General features: G+C 34.9%; 1 protein-coding gene across 1 annotated transcript in view; it reads left to right on the forward strand.

Annotated features, from left to right (window-relative positions):
* The first annotated feature begins 954 nt into the window (after positions 1-954).
* LOC106469402 overlaps positions 955-20,164 on the forward strand; it is a 108,980-nt gene continuing 89,770 nt past the window's right edge. The window contains exons 1-3 of the mRNA XM_022398740.1: positions 955-1,611; positions 3,032-3,216; positions 5,566-5,662. Of these exons, the coding sequence (XP_022254448.1) occupies positions 5,581-5,662 (82 nt within the window). The 5' untranslated portion in view covers positions 955-1,611; positions 3,032-3,216; positions 5,566-5,580. The remainder of the gene's footprint in view (positions 1,612-3,031; positions 3,217-5,565; positions 5,663-20,164) is intronic.

The raw sequence follows: 20,164 nt of genomic DNA on the forward strand, positions 1-20,164 counted from the left end.
TTCAAAGTTCGATACACCACTATTTCTACTGTTTCGCTGTGCCCTTTATATCTAAGTTACAGTCTCCAATATGACAAGAAACTTATACAAGCATTGGAGTTGAGCTGAAATGTATATGTTAGATCTAACTGCATTTCGTTTGATATGATTTTAAAGTGTATTCTAATGTATCATATGCCAACATGGCGAGGTAGTTAAGGCACTCGACTTGCAATCTGAGGGTCGCGGGTTCGAATCTCTGTCACATCAAACATGCTCGCCCTTTCAGCCGTGGGGGCGTTATAATGTGACGGTCAATCCCACTATTCGTTGGTAAAAGAGTAACCCAAGAGTTGGCGGTGGGTGGTGATGACTAGCTGCATTCCCTCTAGTCTTTCACTGCTAAATTACGGACGGCTAGCGCAGATAGCCCTCGTGTAACTTTGCGTGAAATTCAAAATAAAACAAACAATCATATGGCAAAGTTTTTATTCAATAATGTTCCGTTCTTTAGACGTAACTCAGCGTGACTTTTACTCGGTACTTTTGTTTTGGCTCACTGTATTATAACTTTAGTTTACTTTTTTGACCAAATCCTAACAATATAAAATATACAGTCAGTAATAGCATAGTAATAGTACTGAACTGGATATCCTGTTAACATTCCTGCGAATTTTGGTAAAACTAGGGGAAATATAGTTTTGAACAAATGACGATGAAGGTTATTTTTGAAAATTACCATTAGTAATGTTTTTTTTTTTTTCAGTATGTTCGTAAATTGTTTGTAGTTAAGCGCAAACTACACAATGTTTCAGCTGTGTTTTGCTCACCAATGTTATCGAAATACGTTTTTAGTGTTACAAGTCCGTAGTCTTAAAGTTGAGACACCGGGGGCGTTCGTTAACATACCTCTATACAGACCCATTCTATCTGTGGCTTTAGTTTAAATTAAATCTATTATTTGCATCCCTTACGTCGCGAAAATCACGAGATAGTTTTTTCACCAAATCAAGAAGCGCGAGTTTAACAAAAAGGTGTTAGCTTGTTTTGTCGTAAGAACGTACGAATTAATTTTAAAAAAGGGGAGAAATATGTTTTCTTGTGTTATACCAGCGATTGCATGAAATAAATTTACAGTTATTAATGATAAAATACCTAGCAAAGGTTCTAGTGGAGAAATGCTCTGTGAAATTGGAAAAAAAAAGTTTTTAATAGTTGAAAGTTCGTGAGCTTTAAAATACGGGCGTATTTTGTTTACCCTGAATTTCAACGCTAGAAGACGGAGGGTATTTCATAATGCGAAACAAACATTGGTACCACTTGGAGGGAAATTATGCCGGCAGACTAATGTATTAGTAGAACTTAAGTAGCAGTGACTTTCAAAAAACATATACACTTAAGTTTTACTAGGATCGTATAATCAGACTATAAATTAGTAGAATCATGACGTATCACTCATTTTGTCTGTTTTATAAGAAGCGTAGGTATGCTTTTGAAAAGGAGAATAAATGATACAAATACTGTAAAAGTGTAAGAGTATTGAAACGTTTAATTACAATTACTTCCCGGTGTGCACGAACATCGCTGTTGACGTAGTGAAGCTGTCAATTTTTTTCTGAAATCTGTGTAATTGTAAGTTTATTTGGAACTAATATTGAGTGAAAAAATACTAATATATATATATAGTTGTAAGAGTTAATAACGTGGTTTTTGTTATTTTTAGTACTAAGTCGTGTATAATTATAATATATAATCAAGAAAAAAATACATATGAAAACTGGTCATAATGTCATTTAATTTTATAACATCGTTACCTAATACATCAGATTCCGAAATTAGAGTATCATTTCACTGAGAGGTATTTTTAATCAATCAATTGTGAAAAGACAGCTGAAGTACTTGCAAACAGACGAACGAAATAAAGACAAATTGAATTAGACATTAACATTTGCCATTCAGTGTAAACATAACTCGGCGTTAAATTCATGATTGAATATAGGTATAATTTCAAATAGAAATTTACATCGAATTTTTAAAAATTAAAGGAGATTCATACTATATGTGTATTAGTTGTAGTCTGTTACTTTACTTCAAGATATAAGCTATTGATTAATATTTTGAAAATCAAAACAAGGAATGAAATCATGTATCATTAGTTTCACAATAGTATTGAAACCTAGAAAAATAATTTATCATAATATGACTTGTATAATTGGTACAATAAATAAATTTATAGACAAGTATATATAGACATTGCTACTAAATAGTTTATTGCTAACTTCAGAATTTGTCTGTAGGAGCTTACTGCTAACCTCGGAACTAATGATGGGATCCATATACCCATCAAATTTTAAAGATTTTTTCAAACTGTTCATGCAAAAGATTGTGAGCCTATGACTTAGTTACAAAGTCCCTGTTAACAAATAAGTCACATAAAAAAAGTTTATGTGAACAAAAATACCATACCAGTATTGCAATTCATTCCATTTGCATACTCATAGTTATCAAAAAAGTCTTGTACACTTCATTTGATAACCAACATCTGATATAATTTAGTGCGTATTTACCATCAAGTAGTGTTTTATCTGTTGAACTTTGAACCTGTTGTGTTTTCATATAGAAATTGATAATTCATAGCACAGCCACTGTTACTTATTGTTGGATGTATGTGTGCTTTTGATTTAGTACCTTTATACCTTTTTTTTAAACAAATGTATTCTTAGTTAGAAACTGTTTGTCATCAATTTTGCAGAAAGTGTATTCTTTGGATATTTAAAGGTCTTTAGATGTAAGTTCTAGGATAAGATTTGTTTTTGTATATTTAGTCTTAAGAATTAAGCCTACTTTTATCATTCATTTGAAGTACACCTAGCAATTGTTCATGCTGTGTATGAATACAAACATTAGAATTCACAAAAACAATTGTATTATTCTCATTCAGAAGTACAATAGGTTGGCTTGTATAGTAAATAAATACCACTCTTGTAATAACAAGTGTAATGTGGTAACTAATAAGCATTTTCAAATATTTTTTTGTTTCTTTTCTTTACAGGATTACTGTTTGCTTTGTTCTGAAGATGAACGTTTAGAAGTTCATCTGAATAAGTGCCAAATTCTGTTTTATGGTCAATAATTCATGGGAACATTATTTCACTTTTGAGATTTTTTCTCAGGCAGATCTAGCATAAACATCTGAAAGGAACAAATTTTTTTGTGAAAATTATTTGGATAATGCCAGTAAGTATATTTGCATGTGTACACAACTGAAATATAAGTGAAGTGCTGAGCAAAATATTTTTTGTTATTTATATATTTCAGTACATAGAAATGTAAGTGTTGAAATATGTATGACTTTTTCTATTTTTTTAAAAACATGTCAACATAATCTGATAATTATTTGTAATAAACGTTGTATTTGACAAAGTATAAGTTACACGTAACTATCTATATCAAATCATGTTAAAATAAACATCATGTATGAAGGAAAACTTGTGCAAAAGAATTATCAATAAGGAAGAAATAGCACTTGTAAAATATTTTCAGAAGTAAATGTTGTGAATAATTAGAATGAAATAAAATAATGATTGGGAGACCACAGTTGAGTGTATAATATACTAGACTTTCATCAAGGGACCCAGGATTGAATCTTAATCATTACCAACATGGAAATAATCCTTAGGACTTTCCTGAAGATGACAGCAGATTAGTGACTGAAATTTAATGAAAGTTCTTTTGATATAACTTTTCTCAATAACTTCTTGTATTGTGTGAAGAATATTCCCTGCTCACTGAAACATACTCCCATTAGTACCTCCCCTTCCCTAGTGGGGGAGACATTCAAGTTTTCACTTTGTTGCTATATTTTCAGAATGAAGCTTATCTTTTCTTTTTAATTTCTTTTTTCTGTACTTTTCTCTACACTATCTCATTGTTGGTTTCTAGCTGTCTGTTCTGTGGAGAGGTGAATAGCCTGTTCTGATATTGACATTTTCCTTACCTGAAATGTATTTCAGATAGACACTTACCTCTCACAGCATCACCCAACATACCTCTCCATTTCTGGTGTGTGTGTATTTTGCCTTATTAAGAATAAACTTTTGGCTTACACAAAGTTCCCGAAGGTAGTACTCCACAAGGAGAATGTGTCATTTTACTGTTGGTGGAGGGGTATAGTATAATACTGATTGTATTATAGACTAGTACAGTTCATACTATCATGTGTAAGGTGTGAAGATTTGTCAAAGGTTTGGTATATGCATAAAAATTTCTTGCGGTGGTATGAAATATTAGCTATTTGTTCAGGGAGAGGGGAATATTTATCAGAAACACATTTTTGGGTAAGGAAAAAATTGATTTTGAGACTGAATATAATATTCATGCTTTATATAAAATTCTTGTTAGGCTTCTTTGAGAATAATGCATTCAGTTTGGTTTTCCCTTACTATTAAAAAAAATAATTTATTGAAAACCAGGTACCATAATAAGAATTTCTAATGTTAATAACAGAAGTTATTGCTAATAATATCTTCTGGAAATTCTTCTCTCTGAAATGTATGAAATATAAAAAAATTACAGAGATGTTCAAATTGTGATGGAAGTGGATAATCTGTTTGTAGGCAATTTTGTATGATATCTGGAAAGGTAACTTGAATGGTAAAGGGTATCATTGGAAACTTTAGAAGCCTAGATGCACAAATTTCCTCAGGCCAAGTCATTTCATCATTAGGTTTTCAGTTTGTAGAATAGTTTATTGAAAAAAGTGGTGTGTGGTTAGCATGTTCTTTATTGCTCAGTTAAATCAAATTGAGAACAGAAAGTTTAATGACATATTTTATGTCTATATAAATTGAGAGGCTTGTAGGAGATATCAGGATATTTACTTGCTTTTTTTCATGTTTTTTGTTTCTTATCTTGAGCTTAGCATATCTGATTTTTTAACAGTAGTTCAACATTGCATGTGCCTTGAAATGTTAATGACATTTAAAAATATAAATATTTTACATACCTCTTGCTTATAAAATCTAAGCCACACCCAGCACACTATAACACTTAATGTTTCAGACAATTAAATTATCTCATGAATCTCATAACTTCATATTTTAAAGGTTATGAAATTGAATGACATAAATTAATTTTCTAAAGTATTATAATGGGCTAGTTGTGGCTAAGTGATTAGTGTGCCAGACTGTGAATCTGAAGGTTCGTGGGGCACATCTCATTACTGCAAAATTGAGTTCTACCATTGTGGCCGTGGTTGCATTACAAGAATAATGGTCAAATTTCACTAGAATCATAAAACACTGGAATATCTGACTATTCTATTTTTTCTTCTCCTTCACTAATTTCTTCAACCATTTTCATGACTTCAGAGGTTACTCCTGTTATATATATATTTGTGATCCATAGATTTGTTTCTTTTGGTTGTAATTATTAGAAAGGATCTGATATTAGTAATGAAATGGGTTATGAAAAAAATTATAAATCAAAAAGTAGAATAGTTATATTTTTGATTAAAATATTAGTTATATCTGTCTACATATGTTCTGAATTAATATAATCTATTACATACTAATTTTTTTCTTCCAGCACTGATTTACGTTAATGATTGCAAGTTCTGACTTCAATATGACAATTGATTTCTTTGGAAGAGCATCTTTAGAGCCACTCAAGGTCTCTCTTACAGGTGAGATATTTAGAAATTTTATATAATGTAGTGTTTATTACATATTTGCTTTGGTTAGTAGAACTGAAAAATTAAACAAATTATATGCTAATTTTATACATATAAAAAAACGACTATTTGCAATTCATTAAGTCAATATTTATTACCAAGATAATTGACTACTCACCTGTTTTTCAATCCTGATATGTGATTTCGATATCAAATTTTACACAGCTGGTTTCTTCAGGTTAGTTGGGGGAGGGGGGTATTCTTTCAGAATATCAGAGGAATTTTAGAATTTAGTCTGTGTGCTAAAAAGCTAAAACTTATTTGTGCAAGAGCACTTGAGCTCTAATGATCATATCATTATTATAATATTATCTTTAATTTTCTTTTATTACAGCCAATTACTGTAAAGCTGATATGTAGGATATCATGAAAGAGAAAGATTAAGCTCTAAATAGGAAAAGGGTAAATGGAGCTTGGAAAATTCTTACAGGTTGAATCAAGCTAAAAGGCACTGTTTTTCTTTCAGAATGTTTTAATGAATTTAAAAGCCCATTCCTGAAAGGCAAATAAAATATTAATAAATGAAAAAAATGATAAGCTTTAAAAAAATTGAAATGTGGTAAAAAGGAGGATGTTAAGGTTTATCAAAAAAAAAAAGACAAAATAAAACTGAAGTCATTAAAACTATTTTTTAAATTAATCCAAATGCATGCCACAATGTTACGGAAAGGAATCTGACTAAAGTGTGACTTTTGTACCATTGATTTGACTGAAAAAGATACCCTGTTTGACTAGTTTGTTTAAAATTGTAGAGTTTTCCTTATGTTGTGTTATTTTTTAAGAGAGTGTTGCATCAGAATCTTGGGACATTACTTGAGAGTATATCTCCTGCCTCTAAGAAACATATTATAAAACTTTGAATAAGCTAAGTAATGAGTTCATGGGAGATTTAACCATTAATAATGTAATCCCTATTTCAAAAAAGGAAAGGGTCTAGGTAGGAGCCGAAATATTAAAAGCCTATTAGTCTGATTTCTGTTATTAGAAAAGTGTAGGAACCTGTTCACAGAAATTATTCAAAAAAATATTTTGAAAACTTGCATTTAGTAAAACATTCCAATATTATTTCATTATGGGTTATTTTAACTCCCAAACTTATCTGAGTTTTTATCTTGGTATTTTAAAGAAGTTTTCTTTTATGAGAACAAGTCAACTGATATTTCTTATCTTGATTTAAAAAAAAACAAAAAACGTTTGATTAGAATGTTAAGTTCTTAATGAATTGATGGAAAATGTTTAGTGATTAGAGAATTTTAAACTTGATTGTAGAAAGAACAGGGAATTAATAAATGAATATTTTTCTATTTAAAAGAATGGGAATAGTGAGTTTTCTTGGTTATCTGTTTCAAGACTTTCATTGTTTGATATTTATGTCAATAGCCTAGGCAGCAAGCTTTCTAAATTTGCTGATGATGCTGAGATTAATCACAACTTGATTAATATAGAATATTTCTTTATACAGAACAACCTAGAAACTTAATGAGTTGGCAAAGATGTAGAAAATGAGTTTTCAGCAATGAAAAGTGTTAAAACAATACATTTTGGTAACAGAAATTCTGATACAGTACATTACCTCCGCTCATATGTATAGCTATTCTTGTTCAGTGCTGTCCTCAATATGCAAAAGTTTTTCACATGCCACAAGCCTTGAACTCCCATGTGCCCTATGATCAACATGGTCAACTGCATTTTACATGTAAATCATCAGGCGACAATCCTCCACCAATAGGAGTGCGACACACCCTCTGATGCATGTGACTCCCTTTATTTGATTCTGCTGAACTATAACTTCTTGTTAGGCAGTGACTGAGTGCAGATATTTTTCAATTATGCTCTATTCACTTGTGCATTTATTTTATTTTTTTGTGAAGTAGTTTTTACTTGATTTATTCATTTACTACAGTTAGTTTTCTGTTGTAATTGGCCACAACAATTTACCTTTGTTTATGGATATATTTTTTTTCATTTTCCACTTCTTCATAGTTTAAGATGAATTTCAAAGTTTGTGTTTTACAACTTCTGATATTTTAACCACTATTTTGAGTGCCATTACACAGGCTTCAGGTCTGGGGGTTTTGACGGAGGATTTTTTGGCTATCATTCGTCAGGAGATGGATTGTTATATGAATCGTACTTCTTCTCCTGAAAATGTTTGTGTTCCTTTTGCATCATCCAAACCTGTTCGTGAATAGGAGGATTTTGACAGTCTTTTCCTCCTCTTAATTATGCCCTGCCTTCCCATGCCTCCCCTATGGAACCTATTAAGCCTAACTCTGCCTTTTTGGATATGCTTTTTCAGGTGTGTTCAGTTTACTCATTTTCACTGATTTTGTATGATACTGTTCCTTGTTACATGACGCCTATCCTTAGAGTACCTTGTTTTCACTCCTTCCCCTGACATCAGTGTTCTTGCTGAGCATTTCGTTTCTCAGTTGAGGTCTGTTGTTAGCATGCCTCATTGTCCATGGGCTTCTAATCATTATGCTTTTGCTTATCAGCAGGCTGATCAACCCCTTCTTGACTCCCAGCAGTTGGAGTCACATTTGCCTATGTGGGGGCTTTCCCTGAAAATCCTATCCATTTCTCCCATGCCCAGTTCCCACTTTTGTATTACCCTTACAGCTCTCTTACAGTACTTGTCCAACATACACCTCCTTTCTGAGGCACTCCTTGAGGGTTTTTTGGAGTGATACTTTTCCCTCTTTACCTCCATGTTGGCATTTGTCCTCTTCAATCCTATCCCTTCACTCATGGTTTTGTTGCTGTTGGGATCTTATTGGGAAGGATGCTGTCTTGTCACAGGTTCATCTTCCTTCCACTTATCTTCATGACTTACTGATGGCTCCTTTTCTTCATCAGTCTGGAGATTTTCCTGAGTCTTTGGAATCACTGTAGAATTTGTGAGACCACATTCGACCCTTTAGTCTTTGATTGATCATTTGTCTCATTCTACTCTCATGATTTCTCCCATAATTGTTTCTTATCCTGCAACCTTCTGTCCTTTACTAGTTCCTAGCACTAGGGATTCAAATTTTGCTGTGTGTCTTGGCATTGGGTTCATCATCACCAGCAGTTCCAGTGACTATCAGGTGTTTTTCTGTGCATTGGGAGCACGTTTGGCCTATTTTGTTCCTCTGCAGTGAGTATTCACTGCCGATTCTTAGGTGATCCAAGTCTTGTCAGAAGGACTTTCATCCATTTCATTTCCCCACCACCATTGTCTCCGGTACCGATTTCCTTCCCATTAACTCGGGATCTCGCTATCAGTCTGTTTCTGTCCAAGCTGTGCAAACCCTTCTGTCACAGAGAGCTATTGAGCCTGTCAGCCAGCCTTCTCCAGATTTTTTTGTCATCCCTAAAACAGATCAGGAAACTGAAGTCCTGTGATCCATCTGTTCTGCCTCAACCAATTTCTGGATCTTCCCCGATTTACCATGGAGTCCTTTATCACACTCGGGTGGGCTTTTTCTCCTTGACTGTGGATGACCGTGGTAGATGTCTTGAATGCCTGTTTCCACATTCCTATTTCTCATCAGTTCAGGCACCATTTTTGGTTTGTCCACTGTAGGGTTGTTTATCAGTTTTGTGATTGATTCAGCACCATATGTATTTTATCAGATGATCAAGGCCTTTGCCTGATTTATGCATGCTTGAGGGTTGCATTTACATCACTACATGGATGACTGACTCCTGTTAGCTCATTCCAAGCTGGAGTCTTCTCAACACACACACACATCTGCTGTGGATAGAAGCAGCTCATGTTGGTTGGATTCTCAAGTTGAAGTAGTCTTTCCTTTTTCCTACTCAATATCTTATCCACTTGAGTGTATTTTTCAACACCCATCTCATTCTGGCCCAACCTTCTCCACTTTGTTTCTTTCTACAGAGTTTCAGTTTTCCATACACTTACTCCACCTCTGTTTCTGCACAATAAGGTTCTGTCACTTTTGGGGACTTGGGCTTCTATAGAAGCCCTTATTCCTTTGGGTCAGGCACATATGCATTCTCTTCAGTGGATTCTGCATGGCCAATGGAATCTTGCTCTTGATTCCTTGGACTTCCTAATTACCCATCCTCCTTCTTTTACAGACAATCTGCATTGGTGGTTGAACAAGGACATCACAATGACAGAAGTACCACATCTTCAACCTCATCTGGATTGGCATCTGCTCACAAATGTTTCTCTCCAAGGTGGGGGAGCTTGGATTCATCAGGAGGAGTCTACCAGACAATGGTTTCAGATTGAAATGTCTCACTTTACCAACATTTAGGAGCTTCTGGCAGTACAATTTTCTTTGGTTCATTTTCTTCCTCTGGTACTGAACTGACACATCATGCTCCATTCTGACAATACCACCATTGTGGCCTATATCAATCATTAAGGGGCACTTGCTCCTGTTCCCTTTGTGGTTGAACTCCTTTATTAGACCCACATACTGTGGATAAGTCTCCTTGCGTGTCATGTTCTGGGTGCTTTACACCATGTGGCAGATAATTGTGACCTGGTTTATCCCACGGAGTGGTCTCTGGACTCTTAGGTTTTCAGGTGGATATGCAATCAGTGGGGTACTCCTCATCTAGATGCTTTTGTCACTTTACTCAAACACCAAGTTACTTCTTTTGTTTTGGTTTCTGGTTCCTCATCCTCGGGCCCAGGCAGTGGATGTTTTCAGTGAGGACTGGACCAACCAGTACCTTTTGCATTTCTTCTAGCTTCATAGACCTCCTTGATGTGCATTTCTTCCAGATTGTAATGTCAATATTGTTCTTCATTGCCATCCACTCCCTCCATTTGAACCTTTGTCCTCATGTTCCATGTTTCACCTATCTGTTCAGACTTATTCCTGCTCCTTTTACTCTGTGGGTGTACTTGGTCTGATATATATTTGCCATTTGCATTTCACATACTTTTTGTTAATACACATATGTTCTCACTTTTCTGGAACGACCTTTCCTACCCAAAATTTCGATGGCTCATGAGAGATGATCTGGATAGACTTCTAGTCCAGTAAGTGCACTTTATTGTTACATTGTCCACTTAGCTCCTTTAGTGGTTCCTGCTTTCACCTTTTCATTCCCTGCCATCATTCATTTGTGTGTGACCTTTCTCCTTTTACCCTTCCAAGCTGGGTTCATCAGCTGATTCAGTTGGTTTATTCTTCCTGAATTCTGTTCCACATCATCACATTAGATCAGGCATCTCATTTTTTTCCTGGCATCTCACCTCCATTCTCCATTGAAGGAAATTCTTCAATCAAGCATGTGGACTACATCTCATATGTTCATCTCCCACTATCTTCTTTGGGTAGCTGTTTCTTCCTCTTCTACCACTTTCTGCCTGTTACCATCCTTCAAATTGTGACTGGTAAGTTATCTTTTCTATATATATTTTCCATTCCAGTAGCATTTCCATTTATGATTAGGATCTCCCTCAGTGGCAAGCGTGCCTGTCCAGGTATGCTTCCTATCTCTCAAATCTGCACTATATTGCCAAGATGTATACCCATGGCCAATTATGCATACTGTTGAGATGAGGTGTTCCACAAGGTCACTAGTATGTTTTCTTCACAATATATTTGCTTCATAAAAATGCTGTTCCATACTAACACATGGACTTAGATGGGTAAAGCAGAAGGGGATAGCTGCCCATCCTCCCTGCTGTCCCTTCAATTGAATACATCAGGGACAGTCAGCTTTTCAATATAAGGATATGTTGGTCACCCATTGCACTGTCTCCAGTGTTGGTGTTCCTCTGGACTCTCCACCACGTTTTATCCCCTTTCTTTTTCGAGTGGAGTATGATAGTCCTTGTCACTTTCCAGTTCCAAGCTGCTGGGGTGGTGGACTTTGGAGGAATCATCCTGAATGTGATTACATCCATTCAGTTGAGAGTAGGGCAGTAGTATTCTGGTGATGTAGATGGCATTTGATCCTCCAATCATGTGCTCCACCTCTGTGCAGTGGGTCCTGGAGGTTGATGTTGCATCCAGCTTCTATAGGTGATCAACTTCTGTGCATTGGGACCCAGAGGTTGGCATTCTGCTCCAACTTCTGTATGGTCCTATCTAGGGGATGATGTTTTGCATATTTCTAAATACAAATGCTTCACCTCTGTGCAGTGTGTCCTAGAGGTTGATGCTGTACCCAGCTTCTGTGCAGTTCTATCTGGAGGGTGAGGTTGCTTATCTTTTACAGAAATGATTCACTTAAGTACATTGGGGGTTGGTCTTGTGCTCCATCTTTTGTGTGGTTCTATCCAAAGGATGATTTTGCTTTGGAGTAGATCTGTCACCCCTCCGATTGGGATCCCTTGTCCTACCATCACCTGGATGCAAGTTTTCATTGAGTGGTTTTGGTTTGGAGCTGGACCAATCAACATAAATTCTCACATGTGTTTGTTGTGTTTCCTTATCCTAACTCAATTTTGTGTAGTGGGTTCCAGAAGTTAATGTTGCATGCATATGCGCTCCAGATTCTGTGTGGTTCTATCTGGAGGATGATGTTTGGAACAAAGATTCTTCCACTCCACCTCTCAGAGTTTTCACTATCTGAGGCTGATGTTACACAGTGTTTGAGTTTGGTTTGATGTGACCTGCCACATTGGCACGTTCCTTCACAATGTCAATTGGATATTGGGTTCCCGGATGTATGGATAGTTGTGAATTTGCACACGTGTCCCATTTTATAGATGAATTTGAAAAGTATATAATTCCGTTCTACTCAACTTGAGGTGAAGAGAGTGTGGACCCTCCTCCTACCATGGATTGGAAGTTATAATCCTGATGCCACTTGGTTTTGGACTGGAGTTGACTGGCCGCATATGGTCTGTCACACCCTGGCCACTCTACACCTTGGAGCACATCCATTTTAGTTTCCCCACATTCCTGTCTGGTTCTTCTACAGTCTTTCTTCACCAGGATTGAGATTCATATATATTGTGGTTCAGATTTGAACCCACCCAGTTTTTCTCTCCCTTTTGGTTGTGCTCTTCCCACTTTCCACTCTTGTATGCAACACCTATTTACACACTGGGTGCAGAGTATACTTGGTAAAGAAATGGTGCAGGCTACCATGTGTGTTCCTCTTCCAATGGGGAACACACTTCATGGATGTTCTTTGGACGCTTCCGAAGGATATTTCTTTCTATCCCTTGCACCAGTCCATCTGCCTATTCAATGTGGGAATCTATGTGAGAAGAGGTAGGTACCTATTGGAAATATATTTTCACAATAGGAAAATAATAACTTTGGAAAGGACTGACATATTTTGTGTCAAATAAACGCTAGAGATAAGGTGAAAAACATTATTTAGGATTACTTATAAAACCTATGAGTGAGTGTTTAACTGTGGTGAAAGTAGCTCGTAACATATGAAATCTGTTTATAAAAATTGTTTGTTTAAATAAGAAGGTAATTATAACTTACTTACTGTGTGTAGTTTTGTTGTTCTTTTTGCAAGAAAATAGTAAACATGTGGAGAAAATGTAGCAGTGGTCTATTAGAATGGTACATGCACTTAATTTAAAATAATACTTAAAAGAAATTTAATAACTGAAATATATAATACCTTCTTTACATCTAAAGTTGATTTTATTCACTTGTTTAAAATTGTTAGTGGTTTAGATAAACTACCTAAAGAGATGTTTAAGTTGCAAAATAACAAGTTTGGTATTAGGAACTTAAAGTGTCAGATAATAAATACAAATTCAAATCAACTAGACTTGCACCTGAAATACTGAATGTAAATATTTTTTGTTGAGTTGTTCTTGCTCTGTCAGCAGTCATACAAGTTTTAGTTGTGAATGTTCTTTACACAATGCATTGCATGCATCACCTTACCCAAAGCTCTCCACATTGCCACCTTCTAGATGACCTATTGCACAAATACTAAGAGAAACCACATAAGTTCTGCTTTTTTGCACAAGCCATACTTTCTAATTGTCAAACTTCACATCTTCATTTGCTCTGCTTATGAACTTAGAAGATGGCATTAACCCTGAAGTTAACATTCCTGTTAATGTGGAAATGTCTACATCACCTTCAAGTTCTTTGAAGGCTTTGTTTACACAGTATTTTTCTGGTGTGCAGTGAGATTTCGTGGCTGCATTGTCAGCTCTCATTAATCAGCATATTAGGGCCACTAATGCTGAATCATCTGTTGGTGTCCCAGTAGTCTATTTTCTTGTATATGTGGATGATCAATGTGTGGGACATTTGCCCTTTTCTCACATTGATGAACAGGCCAGGTCTTTTGCCCAGACTTATTCACTTTCTTTGACTGAGGAACAAGATTTGTCTGCTGTTCCTATTCCTAATCTTCAGGAAACTTGTGCTGGACATATTTCACACTTTTCAGATATGCATTATTTTAAGTCTTGAACTGATTTTTGTTACACTTTAGGGTGCTAATGTTATGTTATATTATTCTGTCTGTGAATTTTTTCCTTCTCCAAAAAGTCCTATTTTTTATGTTCATCAAACTCATTGTGAAGGTGACCTTTTAGTTTTGTTATCTTGTACAACACACCTTTCTTCACAAGTTTTTGACCCCTATATAATTTTTTTGGGTGAATCTTCTATGTGATCTTATTCCTTGCCTTCTCACCAGTTTTCTTCCCTATATGTTATGATTTGTCTCGTTCTGAGATTTTTCTTCACCACAGTTATTGTTGTTCACCTGATTCTTTTAACTGGGATAAATTTTTACTTTGCTGTCTGTGACTCTCACTAATTTAATATCTACTACATGTGGCTTTTATGTTTCTGCAACACTAACCTGTCATGCTGGGTTGTAAGGTACTTGTCTGTCCCCCCTACACACACACTTTTTAGTAGACCTTGAAAAGGCCACCTTCTCAAATCATTTCAGACCACTAGTTTAATGTTCAGGGGAAGCATAACAGCAGCAGGACATCCAACAGACATTAGTCATATCACTATCTTACTTTCTTTCGCTGCTTGTCAGTCATCTATGTCCACTGCTGCTACTCATTTCTTTTGTCTTTTGAGGGTTTTCTAGGTTCATTTGTTCATCTATGGGACTTTTGGCTCAGAATCCTTGATTTTAACAGGTGCTTCAGTCCAGTATTTCCCTTTACTTTTTTTGTCTCCTTCTTTCTTATCATCCTGTATATTTTCTACAATTTTGAATCAGGAAGTTTTGGATCTCTAACAAAAAGGCACTGTTAAAATTATTCACCACTTACTTCCAGGTTTTTACTCCCATCTTTTTGTAGTTCCTAGAAACACGGTAAATTGAAAACTTGTGATAAAGCTACCTCATCTCAATCATTTCTTTAGGATTGGCCATTTTAAAATGGAAAATATGTGAATTTTGTGAAAGTTTCTTTGATGTGGACATTGGCTTATATAGTTGGATATCCAAAATGCTCACCTTCATATCCCAATTCATCAATTATCTCACTATTTTTTATGTTTCCCATCGGAAGGTAGCTTATTAGTTTACTGCCTTACTTTTTCGCCTGGCTTTGCTCCATGTTTTCTGTTGTGTAGTGAAGGCTTTAGTTAGTCATCTCTGTTCACCTGACATTGTCTTCCACTCTTATATGGATGATTGAATTTGTGTTGGTGTGCCATTCATTCAGTCTATTGCACACATTCAGTTGACACCTCAGTTTGAAACGTATCTTGGGTGAATCACTCACAACACAAAATCTTAGTTAGTTCCAACTCAGTATTTAGTTCATCTGGGGTTCTAGATGAACACTGTTCAGTGGATTCATCAACCATCTCTTTTGATGTTTCAATCCTTGGGATTCCTGTGCACAAAGTTCTCTCTTCTATACCTACCACCAAAGACATCTTTTATGCTTTGGAAATTATAGACTCAGTTCACAAAGTTATTAGTTTTGGTTGTGATTTACATATGCTACATCCAGTGGGGATGTTGCTTCCAAATGTGTATTTTACTATAGATCTGTTGTCTCTGGATGTTTACGTTTGAGCATGTACTATTCCAGGTGTAATGAACATTTTGGTGAATTCTTCCTTCTTTAGATTGTCCACTTCTTCACACTCTTTGTTGACTCTCCACCCTTTGTTTTTTCAATGGTTTTCTGAATGACTGAATTGTCCATTAATAGATGCCTTCACAATGGTAGACATCCATCTTTTTCTACTGGTCTCCATTCTTAGATCCAGCTTCATTGGTAGTAGATGCCTAGTGTAAAAATTAGAAGAATCTATTGCTTTATTCCTATCATTCTCTGCCTTCTTTCACTAATACTAGCTAAGTGTCAGGTTTTTCTCATCACTCCACTTTTGCCAGCCCAACTATAGTATCTTCTGTTATTTTATATTTTTCTTGAGGAGCCAATCCCATTACCACCATGGGAACATTGACTAATCAGCATTGAACATCTTTTCTTCTTTTTTTTTTTTCACATCAACATAGAATATCTATAGCCTGAAAGCATGCTGTTGTTTTATTTTTGTCGTAAAAGGTGAATTCTTTTCCCAGGTGTTTCTAATGTTAGCTCATTCTTGGCAAAGCTCATCTTTTGCTGTTTATCAGTAATGTTGTAATATCATATGGAGTTGGTACATTGGACAATATATATCTTGTCTATATTCATCTCCTAAACAAATTACTACTTTTTTCATGTATTTGGGCCTAATCTTGTGTTTCTTGACATCTCATTTTGAACCCCAAACGACTTGTTCACTTTATAATCTTTTTCTCAAGACATATTATTTTTTTTATTGTCCTTTCATTATGTAGGAGACATTCAGATATCTTTGCCCTTGTTGCATTATGCACCTTAGGTTCTATACTTGTATCTAGATATAGCCTTTCTACCTAAGCTATAGGCTGCAAGGGAGGGTAACTAATGTTTCTCATTTGTTGTGTTACCTGTCCTTACTTATCCAGATTCTCATTCAAAGGATCACATTTTATGTTCCTTCAGGGCTGGTTCTTGTAATTTTGCATGCACCAAATTATTAAGGTCATCTTTTGTTTATGCCCTGTGACAAATCAAGTTTGTTGGATATACAAGACTATTTAGTTTAATAGTTATTATTTAGTTTATTTGGGGATTTAGTATTTAATGATTCTTTACTTTTCATAACAAGAGAGTTAAAAGTAATTATTTTAAAGGCAATAGTCATGACAAGTTTGGTAATAGTTGTACATTGTTTGTGTGTGGTTCAATTGTTGTAGTATTGATACTAGAATATTTGGTATTTTTCTTGTTACCTTAAGTGAGTATTGTTACCTTATAGCACCGCCTGCATAGTTTAGAGAAAGTTTGAGGCCTCAGTGAGCAAGGTATAAGTATATACAACCATGTGACTGCAAGTGAAGTAGAGAAAAGGTGAAGTGAAAGTAAAGTTCAATCAGAAAAAAGTTAACTGGCATGTGAGTGACTAGCCAGAATGGGCGATATTTTAAAGTGAGTTTCACAGTTTAACTGTGAAAAGGAGAATAATTTGTCTTGTCAAACGGTGTTCTAAAGTACTTGAACCTGTCTGTGTGGACTTTGGCAAAAAGGAGACAGTTATTTAAAGTTCAAGATACATCTGTGGTACCATAGAGTAACATAAGTGAATCTATTACAGATTGTACAGTAAGAAACAAAGTAGAGAAAAATAGTTCGTCTTGTCAGTTGGATTCTAAAGTAATTGAATCAGCCTGAGTGGACTTTTGACAAGAAAAGAGAATTATTTACAGTTTTAGATATAATTGCAATATCTTATAGTGTAAAGAATTTTTGTACATATGTTTGACTTGTTTTGAATATATATTATTTTAAAACAAGTGGATTGTGTGCTGTCCATTTATTGTTCGAATTTATTGCCAACAAGTCACAGACACCTACTGTAGAAGAATCCCAGCCCACATATACATAAATGCTTGACAATTTTCCTTGGATATTGATCTGACAAAAATAACACATTGGTTTTTATGACTGACATGTCTAGTTTACTGTGAGGTAAAGAATCACTTCAAGAGTAAAAACTGACATTATGGTGTCTTTGGAATTGTATTTGTAGTACTCATTGGAGGACATTCTATGGGCTGATATGCGGATGAATCCCAGTATACTTTTAAACTTCTACTTACATCATTTTGCTGTTTCTTCAGCTTTGGGATTCTGTTTTCCTCTTGTGGTAATATTTTAAGCCAAGTGGAATCCCTAACAGATCAGTTCAATTACACTAAAAAAAGTGTGATGCATTCCATTTCTTGTAATATGAGACTTCTTGTTTACTTGTACTTGTACTGTCTGGACTCGCGTTTTCTTTTTACATCTATGATTTTTGTTGACACTAGTCCACTCTTTGCACTGGTGTTCCAGAAAGGGTAATGCCCTCTTGACAGAATATGGTGGATGATACCTCAGAACATACCTTTTTTCTCCTCCATGTGAATGTCCATTCATAGTATTATGAGACATCAGGCAAGTGACAATTGTTATCTGATGGATTTTAAATAGCTTCAACCAGGATGGTGTACACCAAAAAGTTTCATTTTCATCTTATCATAATTCCTTACATACATTCCATTTATATTATCCTCGAGTTGTTGAGTCCATCCTCAGGAACACCCTCATCTTTTAGACTCTCCCTAGGTTCCTCTTGACTCGGCTGGTTTTGTAACTTTGATGGTCTTTTTAATTTTGAATAATAGGGATTTTAGCTTTAGGAGTACACCTAAGATCTACTTAATAACAGGCCTGCAAATTTAAACTTCATTAAAGCTATTTTCATTTTGATAATGGATTTTCCATAATTTAGCTATGCAGATTTCGAAAATAATATTCATTTTTTTCTATCATGTAAGGATTTTTTTACAAATCTGCCAAAAACAACAACTTACTTACGTCAAATTATTTTTTCGTTTACCACAATGTATAATTAGTCTTCTCTACTGGGAATAAGGTATAAGGTGCTCTGGCTACCTGTCTAGCCACCACTAAGAACATGCATGATGCTTGATCCCCTGTATATTTTTATTTAAAAGGTATCTAGGGTAAAGAGGTACTCTGCTGAGAAGAATGTTTTCCTTCTTAGTGTCTACATTTTTAGTCCAGTTTTTTTTTAGAGGCTAGTCACTCTGGTTTTGGATACTGCTCAGGCTCTTCTTGATCACATCACCAAGGCTGTTGTAGTCTAGGTATGTTACCTTTTCTCTTCTATAGCATAGCATCTAGTGATCTGGTTGTCTTTTATTATGACACTCTTCAGTCCCCTTCTCCTTCTCTACCTGGGGATTCTGTCTTTGTATATTTTAGAGGTAAGTTTATCTCATCTAAATTTCACATTTTTGAAATTAAAATGAATTTCAAACAATTATTTGTCTCTGAAATACATTCACATCTCCCCACAATTGACAGGAACATATTACATTGTCATCATGACAGCAAACAACGAAATTTGGCATGTGGCAGTAAAGTAAGGTTTATGTAGATTCCCCTTGTGTTTGCATAATAAGTTACATGGAAAAGTATAGAGCCTTTGGTAAAGTGACACATGCAATGTGTTACATCAAGGACATTCAGAACCAAAAATCATGAGGGTGCTAACAGATCAGGAACAAATCAACAGTACAAGGCTTACAATATTTCAAAGGTGTGTGTTTGAAATTCAGTTTTAATCTAAAATGTAAAACTTTGCAAGCTCAAATTAAGACTCACTTTTTGTCAGAGCCACTACCCTTATTACAGAATTATGGATTTTTAGAATAGTTTTAGTAATGTTGTGTATACTATTAGCATGATTCTGTATGGACATGTTATTGATATGTGAACGTGATGGGTAAGATGAATATGGGTTAGCTGTTTTGGTATATTTGTTTGGTTACTAGAAAGGTGACTTTGGTTGGTTGAATTGTTTCCTTTTATTTTACTTAGTTGTGTAAATTTTTTGGATATAAGAAAATTTTAACATTTAACAATAGTGTTTTCATCATTTTATAGTTTGATATTTCTTCTTTTTTTTCCAAGGAATAATGTGAGCTCGTCATTACTATTTTTGTACTATCATAGTTGTTGACTGATTAGTGAGATTTTTTTTCCTTTACATATTTTAATCAAATTTTATTAGCTTTTTTTTAACCTACTTTCAACAGCAGCCTTTTTTTTTTTTAATATAGTGGATGTACATTTCACATTTGAGTCACAACTGAATACTTCCTGAACATACTACCTTCTAGGATCTTAATTTAAGTTTTGGTTTCTTTCTGCTAATACAGTCAGAAGAAAATTACCTTTACACTACCAGATAAGAGAACTTTTAATTTTAACTAATGTTTCACCTTTGCGGCCTTTGTAAAGGTGAAACACTGGTTAAAATTAAAAGTTCTCTTATCTGGAGTGTAAAGGTAATTTTCTTCTGACTGTATTAGCAGAAAGAAACCAAAACTTAAATTAAGATCCTAGAAGGTAGTATGTTCAGGAAGTATTCAGTTGTGACTCAAATGTGAAATGTACAT

This window comes from Limulus polyphemus, unplaced genomic scaffold (assembly GCF_000517525.1).
Source record: "Limulus polyphemus unplaced genomic scaffold, Limulus_polyphemus-2.1.2 Scaffold96, whole genome shotgun sequence".
In the NCBI taxonomy this organism is placed as follows: Eukaryota; Metazoa; Arthropoda; class Merostomata; order Xiphosura; family Limulidae; genus Limulus; species Limulus polyphemus.